This window comes from Notothenia rossii (genome assembly GCF_949606895.1).
Source record: "Notothenia rossii genome assembly, chromosome: 5".
Taxonomy (NCBI): Eukaryota; Metazoa; Chordata; class Actinopteri; order Perciformes; family Nototheniidae; genus Notothenia; species Notothenia rossii.
Window position 1 is genome coordinate 79,230,507 of NC_136903.1, and position 14,581 is coordinate 79,245,087.

Below are 14,581 nucleotides of genomic sequence, written 5' to 3' on the forward strand. Positions count from 1 at the left end.
GTCTTTCCCTTGGGGTCAACAGGGCCAATGGGGTTTCATGGCAATGTAATCCAAGAGATGTCCCACAACAGGGATTAGCACATGGCCACAGTGTTGAGTCCATCCCCAGCCTGCACCCATCTGTGTCCTTTCCAGTCCAGCAAGACTCTATCATTTCAAGAAGACAATTTAGAAGGCCATGGTCAAACAGGAAATAGCCACAGCAATATGCAGCCGCGTCCCGATGATCGCAGCTGGGAAGAGAGATGGAGGAAAATTACATGTACATTTTGAACATACAGAACCAGTAGAATATAGTTTACCATGAAAACATGTAGAACTCTTTGATGAGGCGTTATCTAAGTGAGGTGAGTGTTGTAGACAAAGACAATAGTTTAACAATACTGCCGTCTGGAAATATTTGGGCAGTGACACATCTTCTGTTGTTTTGAATACATACGATAGAACAATACATTTAAAATGAAACTCTGATTAGGATTTTTTCTGACATTGAGATTAAAGGGTTTATATCCGTAGTACTGTAGTGGACATTTTCTTAATGTGCATCTCCTTTTACTCTTTTGAGAGGACATCCTGGTCTTTCCAGTGATATGTCATTGGTTAAAATTGCATGCTGGGAATGCCTTTGTTAATTTTCGCGCCGCTGCGCCAGTCAGTCACAGCTGTACCTCCCGCTGTTGGGTCTGATTTTTCTGAAGCAAAGGAACCAGAAAGAGAAGGCAAACATTTAGGACCAGAGAGACACAACAGACTTAAACCTGTTGTAAAGGTAACGTTTGTTATATTACAGCAACACCTTTTTTCAACATAAACGTTAGCTTACCAGCACAGGTTAGCTCGCTAAAGATTGACTAACCTAATTGTATGTCCTGCTAGCTTAGTGAGCTAGCTAACGATTGAGAACCTAAATTCACTTTATTAGCTAGGAAGGAAATGGTAATGTTAAGGTAACATTAGATGATTTACTGTTAAACACATTATGACCTTAGACATTTTACTTTCAAAGGTGTTGTTTAGTTTAGATATGGCACATGTGTTTTAGTGATGCAAATTACTCGCTTTTCGGCCTCTCCCGCTTTTTTAACGCTGATTTGGGTGACTTGTGTAATTCGTGGAGAACCGAAGAGTTTTCGTTTTTAGGGGGGGGGGGGGGGGGAGTAAAACACATTTGTAGATGGTAAAACACCATCCACAAATGCATTTAAAAGATTTGCAAACTCACAAATAAATTTGCAAGTGTAAAACGGATCTGCAAATAGCTAAATATTTTCACAAATAAAAAACAGATCTGTGAATATCTCTAAACATTTACAACTTTCGATCAGGCATCTGTGAATCCATTTTGTATTTGTCGACCAAAAATGTTCTGCTTGTGGATCGTCTTTTTACACACACGGAATTTTGAGACATATTTCCCGCTGGCCTCGGCCAAAATCTACTCGTGTCACTCGGTTATTTTCGGAAACCACGTGATGGCCAGCTGATGACGACATTTCCGCATGATTTCAAAGTTAGTAAGAGCATGATGGTTTGTTTAATGCTCTGTTTTTTTATTATAATGAAAAGCGGAACGTTAGATGCATTTTTTATCACCATCATCATCAACAACATCATCATCATCATCATGTTATAGTGATACAGTTAGTTTGTGTTAGTTTATTGGTTCAATATAGCATATATCGAGCACTTTCGTTGATGTTGAAATACAGGCTATACGCCACTTTTGGATCCCGGGGGGAGCAGCTGGCAGCGAAGCAGCCCAGATAAAACTCTTTTTTCATTGTTTGTTGTGTATTCAGTCAAGCGGGTCAAAGTTACAAAGCACTTCACATCTTATTAATCGGCCTAATTTTACCTTACCAGTGCAGTAATAAAGTAATCTGTAGAAAAGCACCGTATTTAGGTCAGCCTTCATAGTAAGGCTACATTAAATGTTATAATATTCATCGTGTCCTTTCTACTGTATATGCATATATTCCTGTCTATTGCTTTCATTTGTATTTAAAGACCCAGTGAAGTGCATGTTTTTGCACCAAAATGAAATGGCAGTTTCATTCCTTACATATCATTGTGCCTGTTCATGGCTAAAATAATTTTTAATAATTCATAATTAATGAATTATTAATTTTGCTGTCTGAGCCTAACGGAAGTTGCAGACGATAGTGGCTGTGACGTCACAAGATGTACCCAGTTGCGATTGTAAACATGGCGGAGACTTTGGAAAGTGATACTAGTGTGAGAGAAATGATTGATTTGGACAGCTTTTCGGACAGGATAGATGAGGAAAGTGATCAATTTGGTGCACTTTGAGGGCAACATTAAGAAATGTATGGATACAGCTCTCAACACTCATATGAAACATATATTTCAATAATCAAAAAACATTGGAAGGATTTCTTAACCTATTTTATAAAACTAATATTACATAAATGGAAATATTTGTTTACATAGATGACCAAACCCACTGAGATAACTTAGGCTACAGTTTACCTCCCTGAGCTGACGTTATCTCTCTCAGTCCCACAGGAGAGCACTCTCCCTCTCCTTATTGTTGAAACAGCTAATCTCCGTTAGCTCCGAGCTAGCACCAGATGCTAACGACAACCCTGTAACTCTCTCAGTCTCTCTTTCTCTCTCTCTCGAATCGACCAGTGGCCTTTATTTATCATGATCAATCAAAGAATCTTCGAAAACAATGACACCAGCCAGGCTCACCTTCATCTTTTGGGAACAGAAACATCGCCACTTCGGCAGACTTGACATTACTACAGCCAGCGGCAATGCATTGTTTCCCCTGTGTTTTTCATCCCTCTTTCTTCACTGTCGCCTCCATTGTCAGGTTTTCTCGATTGGCAATCACTTCCAGTCGACTCCGACACACTTTCCAGGAAAATACTAGCTCAAAAACGTTGAGAAATTCGACTTTGAAAAAGAGAAAAAATGAACGGTGGTGAATGTAAACAGTGCGGCGGCGTCCATCTCGTGAAGTCACGCAGTAGATCGCAAGCCACGCCCACGAAGGCGAAGGTCGACTGCAGATTTCTGTCAAATTCGTTGCTATTCCAACATCTTTTGATATGGGTTCCAATGGACAATTTTGGTCATTACTATACGTATTAGCATAACAGATCATGCACAGGTGCACACTTCACAGGGTCTTTAATGTTATTGTGTTTATACTTGTTTCCACACATTTCACAATTTGGGATGAATGAAGTATCTATCTATATATGATATCCGTCTGTCTGTCTATGTGTCTGTCTGCAAACTAACACAAACTAGCTGTATCACTATATAACGTGATGATGGTGATAAAGAATGCATCTAACGTTCCGCTGTTCATTATAAAATAAAAAAAACAGAGCATTAAACAAACCACCATGCTCTTACTTTGAAATCATGCGGAAAGTCGTCATCAGCTGGCCATCACGTGGTTTCCGAAAATAACCGAGTGACACGAGTAGATTTTGGCCGAGACCGGCGGAAAATATGTCTCAAAATTCCGTGTGTGTAAAAACACGATCCACAAGCAGAAATGTGAGATCCACGAGCAGAGATTTGAGATCCGCAAGCGCATTTTTGGTCGACAAATACAAAATGGATTCACAAATGCCTGATGGAAAGTTGTAAATGTTAAAGAGATATTCACAGATCTTTTTTTTAATTTGTGAAAATATTTAGTGTATTTGCAGATCCGTTTTACACTTGCAAATTTATTTGTGAGTTTGCAAATCTTTTAAATGCATTTGTGGATGGTGTTTTACATTTACAAATCACATATTTACACACATTATTTTTATGTTCACACAAATAATTATGAGACATATCTATGCCCATATATATGTCTCGTCTGAAAGGAGTGTAGACTAGAGTGCTTACGGAGAGCACCGGAACGCCGCTCCAGCTCTTCAAATATTGCAGTACCCATAAGGAGCCGTACACACCGCAATGTTTGCGTGGCTGTGTCTTTAGTTGTAAGCACAGTGGCGATCTGTTGTTATTAGAATCTGGTAAGCTGCCTTAAAAAACATGCAATCCAGTACAAGGAAGAGTTCACCATAAGTGCACAGGAAGTGATGCTCTCTGGATGTTGTTTGTTTGGAAAAGAAAGTACAGCTTTGTCAAAATCAGTTCATACTGTCCATGACTTACAATAAAGGCTTTTTCACTTAAGGGATTATAGCGTGTCAGGTGGCAAAATAGATTTTGGATACTGGTGTGATCTCATCTGGCAGTCGTCAAATTAGTGATGATGATCATGGCATTTTTCAAATGATCAAGCTAAATTTAACCCGGTAATCAGGCTATATTGAGCCAGATAATCAGTCTATATTGAGCCCAATGAAGTCAGAGTAGAAGTAATTTGCACAAAACATGGACAGATGGAAAAAAACATAATATGGTAACTCAGGCAAAGGCAGCACCAATACTTCAGACACCGGAGAACCTTTAACAGGAGAGAGACATTCCAATTGATTAAAAAGAGGGTTTGTTATTTTGGAAAAAATAAACATTAAGAAACAGCTTGGATGGATGCCGGCATCTTTTCCTTAATGCAATGCAGGGCTATTTTCAATTATAAACAGTTATTTGATTTGAAAATCAACTTTGAAAAACTTGTGTACCGTACTTTTCGGACTATAAGCCGCGCCTTTTCCCCCATTTTTCGAGCCTCCGGCTTATATAACGGTGCGGCTAATCTATGGATTTTTACAGCTAACGGCCACTAGGGGACCTCCTAAATCTATGGATTTTACAGGTTACAGTCCACTACCTTTAACTCTATGGGCTCTATGGCCGGTCCGCTCCCCCCACCTTTAAGCGGCGGGCTCCAGCAGGAAAAGCTGGAGGCCGGAAAAGAGTGAGACAGGTAGCGCGAAAAAGTAAAAGTGGAACGGAGAGTGGTACGAGAGACAGAACAAGACTGCAAGACAGTTTGTGAAAAGGAAGTTTTCATGCACAAACCCTCATTATGGAAAACAAACGTAGAAATGCATATGATGCAGCTTTTGAGTTAAAGGCAGTCAATCTGGCAGTAAAAGAAGGAAATAGAGCTGCTGTGCACGTAGCCTTGGCATCAATGAGTCAATGGTGAGACGTTGGAGACACCAGCGGGAAGAACTGTCTCAATGCAAAAAGTCAAAAAAAACTTTCAGAGGTAATAAAAGCAGATGGCCCGAACTTGAAGACTTTCTTGAAGATTGGGTGAACACACAGAGAGCAGACGGCCGAGGTGTTTCCACCGTGCAGATTCGACTGAAGGCCAAAACAGTCGCCACCGAAATGAAAATTGAAAATTTTAGAGGTGGACCATCCTGGTGTTTCAGATTTATGAGACGAAAGGGACTGTCCATCAGGGCGCGGACGACTGTGTGTCAGCAACTCCCTCCCGACTACCAGGAAAAAATAACAAACTTCGGCGAATTCATACAAAGAAAGATAGAGGAATATTCCATCGGACCGGACCAGATCATAAATATGGATGAAGTGCCTTTGACGTTTGACCTGCCTCTCACTAGGACTGTTAACAAGAAAGGTGAATCGTCCATCACGTTGAGAACCACTGGCCACGAGAGAACGAATTTCACTTGTGTTCTTGGCTGCACAGCATCTGGATTAAAGCTTCCGCCAATGGTGATTTTTAAGCAGATTACAATGCCAAAAGAAAAGATCCCGAACGGCATCTCCTTTAAAGTCAACAAGAAAGGGTGGATGATGGAAAGCGTAATGAAGGAGTGGCTGAATGAGTGCTACGTCAAGCGCCCTGGAGGATTCTTTCACCAAAAAAAAGCGTTGCTCGTTTTGGACAGCCTGAGGGCCCATATAACAGATTCTGTGAAAGCAGCCATCAAGAGCACAAACTCAATTCCAGCTGTGATTGCTGGGGGCACAACGAAGCATCTGCAGCCACTCGACATCAGTGTCAATCGTGCGTTCAAAGTGGCACTACGCGTTCAGTGGGAGGCGTGGATGACTAGCGGCGATAAATCATTCACCAAAACTGGTCGCATGCGAAAAGCAACTTTCGCTCAAGTTTGCGAGTGGATCCTGACAGCGTGGAGGAGTGTCAAAACATCCACGATCACCAACGGGTTCCGAAAGGCTGGACTGCTGCGTGATGAAGAGGAGGACGCCGCCACAGCTGAGGCCCCTCAGAGGCTGTTCGATTCCGACAGTGACGAAGAGGAGTTTGTTGGTTTTGAGAGCGACAACGAAGGAGAGAGGAGAGTGGCTGACGAAGCCACCCTGAGCCTGTTCGTTTCCGACACTGAAGATGAGGACTTTAGTGGTTTTAGTACGCAGGAAGAAGACGAATATGAGGATTAATGAATGGACTTTTCTGGTTACAGCCGTGTACTGCACCTTAGCCTAAAAGATGAAGACGAGGATTAATGACTTTTCTGGTAGGCTGATTACCGTATATTTTAAGCAGCCGTGTTACTGCAACTTTAGGCTTACGCGCTTACTGTCGTGTTACAGGCACTTTATTTTGCACTTTTAAAAAAACACATTTAATTTAGCCATTGATATTGCCTCGTCAAGCGCTGTAAGCTTTGTTTTTTGTTATGGTACTACTGTAGGCTATATGCAACTTGTTGAAATGTTAATAAATGGGAGCTTCCTCAAACAGCCATCTCTTTCCCGACAATCCCCTCTGTGCACGAACCCTTACATATGGTAATTAAACATTAAAACACCTGCGGCTTATAGTCCAGTGCGGCTTATATATGGACACATCATTCAATTTAGCTGCTGCGGCTTATATTCAGGTGCGCCTTATAGTCCGAAAAGTACGGTATATGAAGTATGCACAGTGACGGCCCGTCTACACTACGGGCATCAAAAAACCGTGAGCCTGTATTATCTAGAAAAATAGAAGCATCAGATTGTGGTAAATAGCTTTCAATCAATCACCATAATTTGTATGTTCATTTTGATGAACAGGCTATAATGATTCTCACTACACATTTGAAGAACAAAACTCAGCAAAAGTGACAACACACTATATTCTAGGGCTGTGCGATTATGGCAAAAATCATAATCACGATTATTTGGGTCAATAATTGATATCACGATTATTTTGACGATTATTCATTGACCATTTATTTAACTTTAAAACAAATAATATTTTACCAATAAACAAGATCAACAAATATGTTGGAGCGCACTTCCAAAACCATACTAAACATATATTAATGTGATAAATACAAATAAATTAGACCAAAATTAATTAAATCAAATATGTTGCAGTGCAGTGTCACAACCTGAAAACTCCTTAACATAGCCAACATTTTGGTAAAACATATTCAACATATTCCACTCAGTTAAACGTTGAAGGCTGGCCAACTGTCATGGTCCAGAAGTAACTGGAAATAAATGTTGAACTACAATTTAAGACCAAATAAAAATGTTTTGACCACCATGGCAAATGCTGGTAGGGCTGCTCATGTCATCTTAAAGATTTTTTTGCAAGAAATGCGAGCCTGTTTACATGATCTGGTTTCACAGGTGAGCGCAGGCAGGTGACAATATTGCCACCTGTACTGAAGACCCTCTCTGAAGAGGAACTTGTGGCAGTGCTGCCACATATGACACAGGAAAAAAAGAAAAGACTCTGAACCCTTTATTTGCCATTATATAAAAATAGTATTGCTACAAAAGTATAAATTAGGCTTACTAATACAGATCTGAAGCTACACAGGAATCTGCTGCCAAAGTGCAATAAAAAAGACAAAATTAATAGAATCAAACCCATTTTTTGTTGCATTGTATTAGAGTATAAAAATAAATGCCTTCAAAATAGGATGCAAGCAACACTAGTTTCTTAACCTGAATTAATAATAGACTATAATCAATTTAAACAGAACAGATCTTAATGTTTGCATTCTTATACAATTTTTTCTACAATAAGCAGCCGTGCTCTTGTTGTTGGGCCTGGTGAAAATGGACTGTTGTGCATTTAGCTGTCCTTTCAGGTCCCTCCCCAGAATTAGGAGGGAATTCTGTCTTGTAGCGTTTGTGCACTCTTTTGAAATGCCGCTCCTAAATTACCCTTCTTCCATAAAGCCACGCTCACATTGCAGATGAGACAGATGGACTTTAAATTGGAATAGATAAAAAAATAATCATCCTCCCACTCTGAGTGAAAATTATATATTTTGGGCTTTTTTACTCCTGCCATAATTGCGGTCTTGTGTGCGTGCGGACTGTCACTCCTGTCGACACGGACAACGTCAGCGAAATAGTGCCCACTGCCCACCAGCCACGCCCCGACACATGGGGTCACGCCGGCCAATCACAAAGCTTTGATGCGTTCAAGTGCATTATTCTGGCACAGGAAGATTATGTTACAGGACATTAACGATAAAACAGAATATTGTTGTTCTATTTTTAGACACATCTCGCGATCGACTGGGAATCTCCCCGCGACCCTTCTTTTTAACAAGTTGCTGCTCTTGTACTGACATCTTTGCTCACGCTGAACACTCACAACACATGTGACACAGGCTTTTAGGGAGGGGCGAAAGCGCACCCAGCTAAATAATCGTATTTTGTCAATTATGCTGATTTCATAATCGTCGCAAGCCAAAATCCTAATCGCGATTAAAATACGATTAATTGCACAGCCCTACTATATTCTGTATGTAGGTAGAATGTTTTGTGAATTATAAGCAATCTCATAAATGCCATGAGCTGCTACACTGAGTCTACAGTTTATGTCCAGCCTGAAGCTATTTTATGACTTTATGATTCATAGTTAAATATCACATATCACTTGGACATCCACAGCTTCATTAGAAGAAGGTTTTGATAAATGGAATGTTTCATTTCAGATGATATGAATCCAATCTGTGGTGCTCCTGAGGAGTTTCTGTCAGGTTTGCATAGTGTTCTGTTTTTCCCATGCTATTTCAGTATCTCACACGTTATGCATGATATTCATTTTAAACCTCAGCATGTCACCAAAGTGTATCAGTTTACGGCGCCGCCCCCAGCCTTACATTCAAACTGGCATTGATTCATAGATTGCAGCAATTTCTGATAAAAACAAAAAGAAGTTAAACAACAATGAATATATAAGCATTCAAAGGACTACAGCTCTAATGTATAAATCAAAAGCGTGAATGATACATTGTGAGTGTTTCTGATTTAATCTGTGGCAACTAATACACAATAATAATAATAGATTAATTTTGTTAGCGCTTTTACAGGTGCTCAAAGTCGCTTTACAAAGATAGTGAAAAGAAAATAACAAAAGATAAATATAGTTAAAGTCAAATTCAAATCAAGCAATACAGACACAATCACACATTAAAAGCCAGATTGAAGAGGTGAGTTTTTGTAAGTTTTTTGAAGGTGATGAGGTCAGTGCAGTCTCTGATGGGTTGTGGGAGTGAGTTCCAGAGAGAGGGGGCAGTGACGGAGAAGGCTCTGTCCCCCCAGGTCCGGTGATTGATGCTGGTGGGGATGGATAGGAGGTTGGCTTCTGATGAGCGGAGGCAGCGGGAAGGGGTGTGGTGGTGCAGCAGGTCTGTGAGGTAGGGGGGGGCCTGGTTGTTGAGGGCTATATATATTTTTAAATCGTCTGGAGCAGAGAGAGGATCTGTGGACTATTGTTATTAATTAATGCATCTGTGTTTTTCATGTGTGTACGGAACGAATATAACGTTAAACGTAAAACATTGAGAACGTGAACAACTTTTTGGAAGTAATCTCAGGTGCTGCGTCGCAGCGTTCAGAGTAATTTGCTCACCTTGGGTTCAATGCATCATAGAGCGACCATGTCATTTCATTGGACGAGAGGCATACTATGAGAGCTGGTCACAGGGGTGCGTTAAAATGTAGTCAGTAATTTGAGGGACTGTCGAAATGGCGAACGCAGATAAAGTTGAGCTCGAAAATCCTCCAGCACCATTGAAGTCTACGGTTTGGGAACATTTTGGTTTTGCAGTTACGTACAAGGATGACGGACAAAGACAGGAGGACCTAACCAAAGCTGTTTGTCGGCATTGTTCAACTAAAATTGGTTACGCGGTTGGCAATGCATCAAACTTGCACACTCATTTGAAAAGGCATCACCTGAACGTGAATATCACCGGTACCTAGGGATGGGTATCGTTAGGATTTTATCGATACCGGTACCGGTACTGCTTATCGGTATCGGTATTTTTTAGGGGTGCACCGAATGGGAAATTCTTGGCCGAAACCGATACCGAAAATAGGAAACAGTTGGCCGAAAACCGAATGCCGAAAGGCCGAAAATGATTAAAGAAATATATATATATAATGTATACATTTTTTACCAATGTTGTTCAGCTACCTGATTATGGAAAAATAAATGATTATGGCAAAACTTAACTTAAATAATAATCTCTATTATGGGTCCATAAAACATTTATTCAGCACTTTTGAATGCATACAGTACATTAATTCTAAGTCAAGTGCATTTTCTTTTCTCTGTAGGATAACTACAACAAAGTGCATTCAGAACAAAGCCAAGGTGCTTTAAAACTGCATAAACATCTAGGCCAGTAGGCCTACACCAAAATAGTGTAAATAAAGACTGTAACAACCAGGCCTTCAACAACAACAAATGCACCTACAGTATAAGTGCATGCATACAAATGTGCAAACTGGATAAATCCACATGAATGTAACTATTTACAAATGAAATTACAATTGAATTTCAAGAATCTGTAAATAAGGCTGTCTATTCTCATAAGCAAAGTAGTAAACATTGTATAAAGATACATAAAGTGAAAACTGGATACAAAATCCACAATCAATTACAAATTAAATTACAATTTCAAGAATCTGCAAATAAGGTGGTCTGTCCCATAGGTCTGTCCTCATGAGCAATGTAAACAACATTGTATCATTTAGATACCGAAAGTACAATATATTGAACACTGTGCTGCTGTCATTTCCCCCTAACCATAACCTGAGATGGTGAATTATAACTCACAATGAAAATTGTTCAGGAAAGTGGGTATAGAGTAGACATGGAGAACTAGATAAGCTTATGATAAGCCAGCCTTGTCTACTTATTAAGGAAAAGTGGGAGGTTCTTTTTAATGAACATTAGCTTCTCTGCTTTATCAGCCATAAGTCTGTTCTCATCAAGCACATGAGAGGCAGCGCTGAACAGTCTCTCGCTGTCAGTGCTTGTGATTTGATCTTACTCCGCATATTTGTTCGGGTGTTTTGATTTCAGGTGGTGGAGTAATCCCGAAGTGGTGAAAGTATTTGCAGTTACACCCCCTCGAGAAATGTCAGCTGAACACGTTTTACAAATCGCAATCCGTGCCTCTTTCTCTGATATTTTTAAATATCTTCAAGCGCCAGACATGTTGGCTGTGAGCCAGCCGCGAGCATGGTCGCGCGCCGTGCTTGTCGCCGCGTTTTGATTACGTCATCAAAACAACACGTTAGCTTACCAACGTAACCCTGTTCCCTGACATTCGGTGATATTTATTCGGTGCTAAAACCCTTTCGGCCGAAAGGGCCTTTTTAACCATTTTCGGCGGCCGAATATTTGGTGCATCCCTAGTATTTTTCGATACTCTTTTCGATACTTTTCAATATTTTGGGGTTAATAAACTACAAAAAGACAAGGCCATGTGCCTGCAAGACTGCACTCAGGTAAACAAAACATATTACCCGTGCGCAGCAGCTAACCTGCCTGCGAGCCTTCGCTCGGGTCACATTTACACACGGCGCGGCTGAAGCCCGCTAGCACTATTAACACTAGCAGTATCGCTAGCACCGTTTTAGATTCAATGAGTGTCTCGTTTGCAAATGCTTCATTAAGTTGCTTGTGTCACCCCCTTTACAAGCAACTAATTGAGTACATAGATTGCACCTTGCACTATCACCACTACATTTTTTTAAAAGTGCACCCAGACCTTGGATCGCTTCGCTCGACCGAGCCTAAGCTATTACAAACGCCAAATATCCTTATGTTGCCATGTTAGCAAAGCGCTACCTGGCTGTATCTGCTACCTCTGTCCCTAACGAGAGGGTGTTCTCCACAGCAGGAGACATTGTTAGTGCCAGCAGGTCTGCCCTTTCTGCAATCAATGTGGACAAGTTAATTTTTCTTTAAAAAAACATGAAAATACAATGACAAGCAAGTCTTAATGTCAAGCTGGCTGCTTAGGTGAGTACTAGTACAGTACAGTTCAAATACAGATTATTTCAGTTCATCGAAATACTGCACCTTAATGTTTATTTTATTATATTTTGTATTTATTTGAGTGAATATTCTCAGTTTAATAATAATCAAAAACCCCCAAACATATTTTATGTTTTGTGATCATTTTTTCTGCTGTACCGAGAACGTACCGAACCGTGACCTAAAAACCGAGGTACATACCAAACCGAAATGTTTGCGAACCGTTACACCTCTACTAACTAGGTAATCAGCTCGTCGGTGATTTATCGTACGATAAATAAAAATGGACTCGATAACTTTTCTGAGCTCGATAAATTGCCGTTTACATAAGGATGTGACCAGCATTTTAGCTAGGAGCGCTGTGGCTGCCGGCCACGCCCGCTGTGAGGGGCGGGGCTGACACACAGCCAGGTCAGGACACTCCAAATAAATAATATAGCCACAAGCGGGAGACAACGTGTGACTTACTCGCAGGGAATTTAAAGTGAAATGGAATTGGTTACAAAACCTAACTACACATCTTGATTCTCCGGTGTGGCAGTATTTTGGATTCAAGCCAAATCAACGAGGCGAACCAACGGACTTGAATGAGCCGGGCGGTGTGTCGCATTTGTTTAAAAAAAGGTAGCGACAAAAGCAGGCAATACCACACATTTTAAACTAAACCTAAAACACAACCACCCCATTCCGTTTTCCCAGCTGGTAGCAAACACGGCAGCTGGAGATGGAGAGCCCCCACCAGTTTACAATCAAAGATGCATTTGCCCGACAATGCGAACATGTTGGTGTTCCTTGCTCGAAAACTTTGAAAAACAGATTTGGATATGGCCTGTTGAGGCATCTGGGTCTTTGACAGTGGACTGTACACTTGACTGTTGTTTTAAGGAGGTTATTTTTTGCTTGTGAGATAATGTGTGCTCATATTTATTTATATATATATATAAACTATATATATATATATATATATATATATACACACAAAATATAATTGTACAACACCATGTACTGAGTACAATACATTATCAAACAAACAAAATGTATTTGACATTATGGCAATGGAGAATAACAAACCTTAAGATTAACACAAAAGACATGAATAGTTCTCTTTAGGTAATTCAGTCCATGGGCAGTTTGTATGTAATCAGTTTAAATATCTAATACATTTTTTAATAATTTAGCAATTTATTTTTAACCGGCATTAATTGTGTTTGCAAGTATACATCTGTAACTGACCACGATGGCCTAAGCAATGACACCTAGAGGTTGTCCAAAAGCTAAACACTTAAATGAAATGCAGTGGGGGAATTCAGTCTTTCTTTACTTCATGATGATATAACACACCTTCACAGCTCAGTTTCTCACAGACTACCCAGGCAGTGACATCCTGTGCTAACCACAAACAGGAGATCTTTTGTTGTTTCACACTAGCGAACAGGACTCCAAAAGCTTCTGATATATAGACACATATTTTTAATATGATCATGGAATTGTAAAGAGTTAAAAAGAGACTGTCCTCACCAAAGATATTACAGCTGATGTTTTACTCTTTTCTATTGTTTTCTCTTCTGGTGGCCATGTGAATAATGAGTCTTATCCTAATTCCAGGAGTTAAAGCAGAAGTAACATGATGTTGTTATAATGCCGCAAAACCTCTTCTGAAAGAGTTTAGAGAGAATGGATGGAAACAAAAAACATATTGAGAACTGCTAAACATCTCCCACCAACAGTCATTTAACAATCACCCCCACCAATGTCAACTATCCTAAGTAAATAACGTTGTACGGCACCAACATCACATGCATCCTTTCTGAAGGTCAGATGAATAGAATTTTGAGGGCAATTGTAGTGACGTGTAGTTATTAGTTTAGAACATTTCTTGCTTTGTCTTTAAAGTGCTGAATCCTCTTTTGGTTTGGGCAGAATAGTCCATGAGCAGAAGCACCTTCAAAGTTTCATTATCTGACTGTCACATGTATTGCTCTTCCAGAGACATTGTGGAGATGTTTGACGGCTGCAATCAGGAGATTGAGATGAACGGAGACGGATCACCAGATGATGACTCTCAGAGCTTGTTGCGTGATCTTAATGTCTTCAAAAGCATAGGGGCAGCAGAGGACATGGAGATCACCAATGCAGATGCACAATTTGGCAGCAAAGAGCAGGAAAAGAAAGTGGAGAGGGAGATAAATGGACCCAAACCACCTGTGCCAGGGACTTCCAGCTGTGCCCAGACTGCTGCAGGCAGCCAATCATGTCATTGTGAGTTAGAAGATACTGAAACATCTTGGAACAAAGAAAACTGGCCTTATTTTATAAGATCCTTCTAACGTTTCAATAAGAATCACAATCAGAAATCGTTCATTCGTTCCACATGTACAATGTTACGGCAAAGTGCACAGTGCAGGC

At 40.3% G+C, this 14,581-nt stretch overlaps 1 protein-coding gene across 5 annotated transcripts in view; it reads left to right on the plus strand.

The window, feature by feature from the left end:
* The first annotated feature begins 212 nt into the window (after positions 1-212).
* LOC307039351 (uncharacterized protein) overlaps positions 213-14,581 on the plus strand; it is a 43,899-nt gene continuing 29,530 nt past the window's right edge. For 2 of the 5 annotated variants that reach the window (XM_079681322.1, XM_079681324.1), the window contains exons 1-2: positions 631-769; positions 14,163-14,434. In XM_079681322.1, the coding sequence (XP_079537448.1) occupies positions 14,176-14,434 (259 nt within the window). In that variant the 5' untranslated portion in view covers positions 631-769; positions 14,163-14,175. Of the gene's footprint in view, positions 348-630; positions 770-14,162; positions 14,435-14,581 lie in introns of those variants that run through there. The other 3 variants (XM_079681323.1, XM_079681325.1, XM_079681326.1) reach the window with 3 other exon arrangements.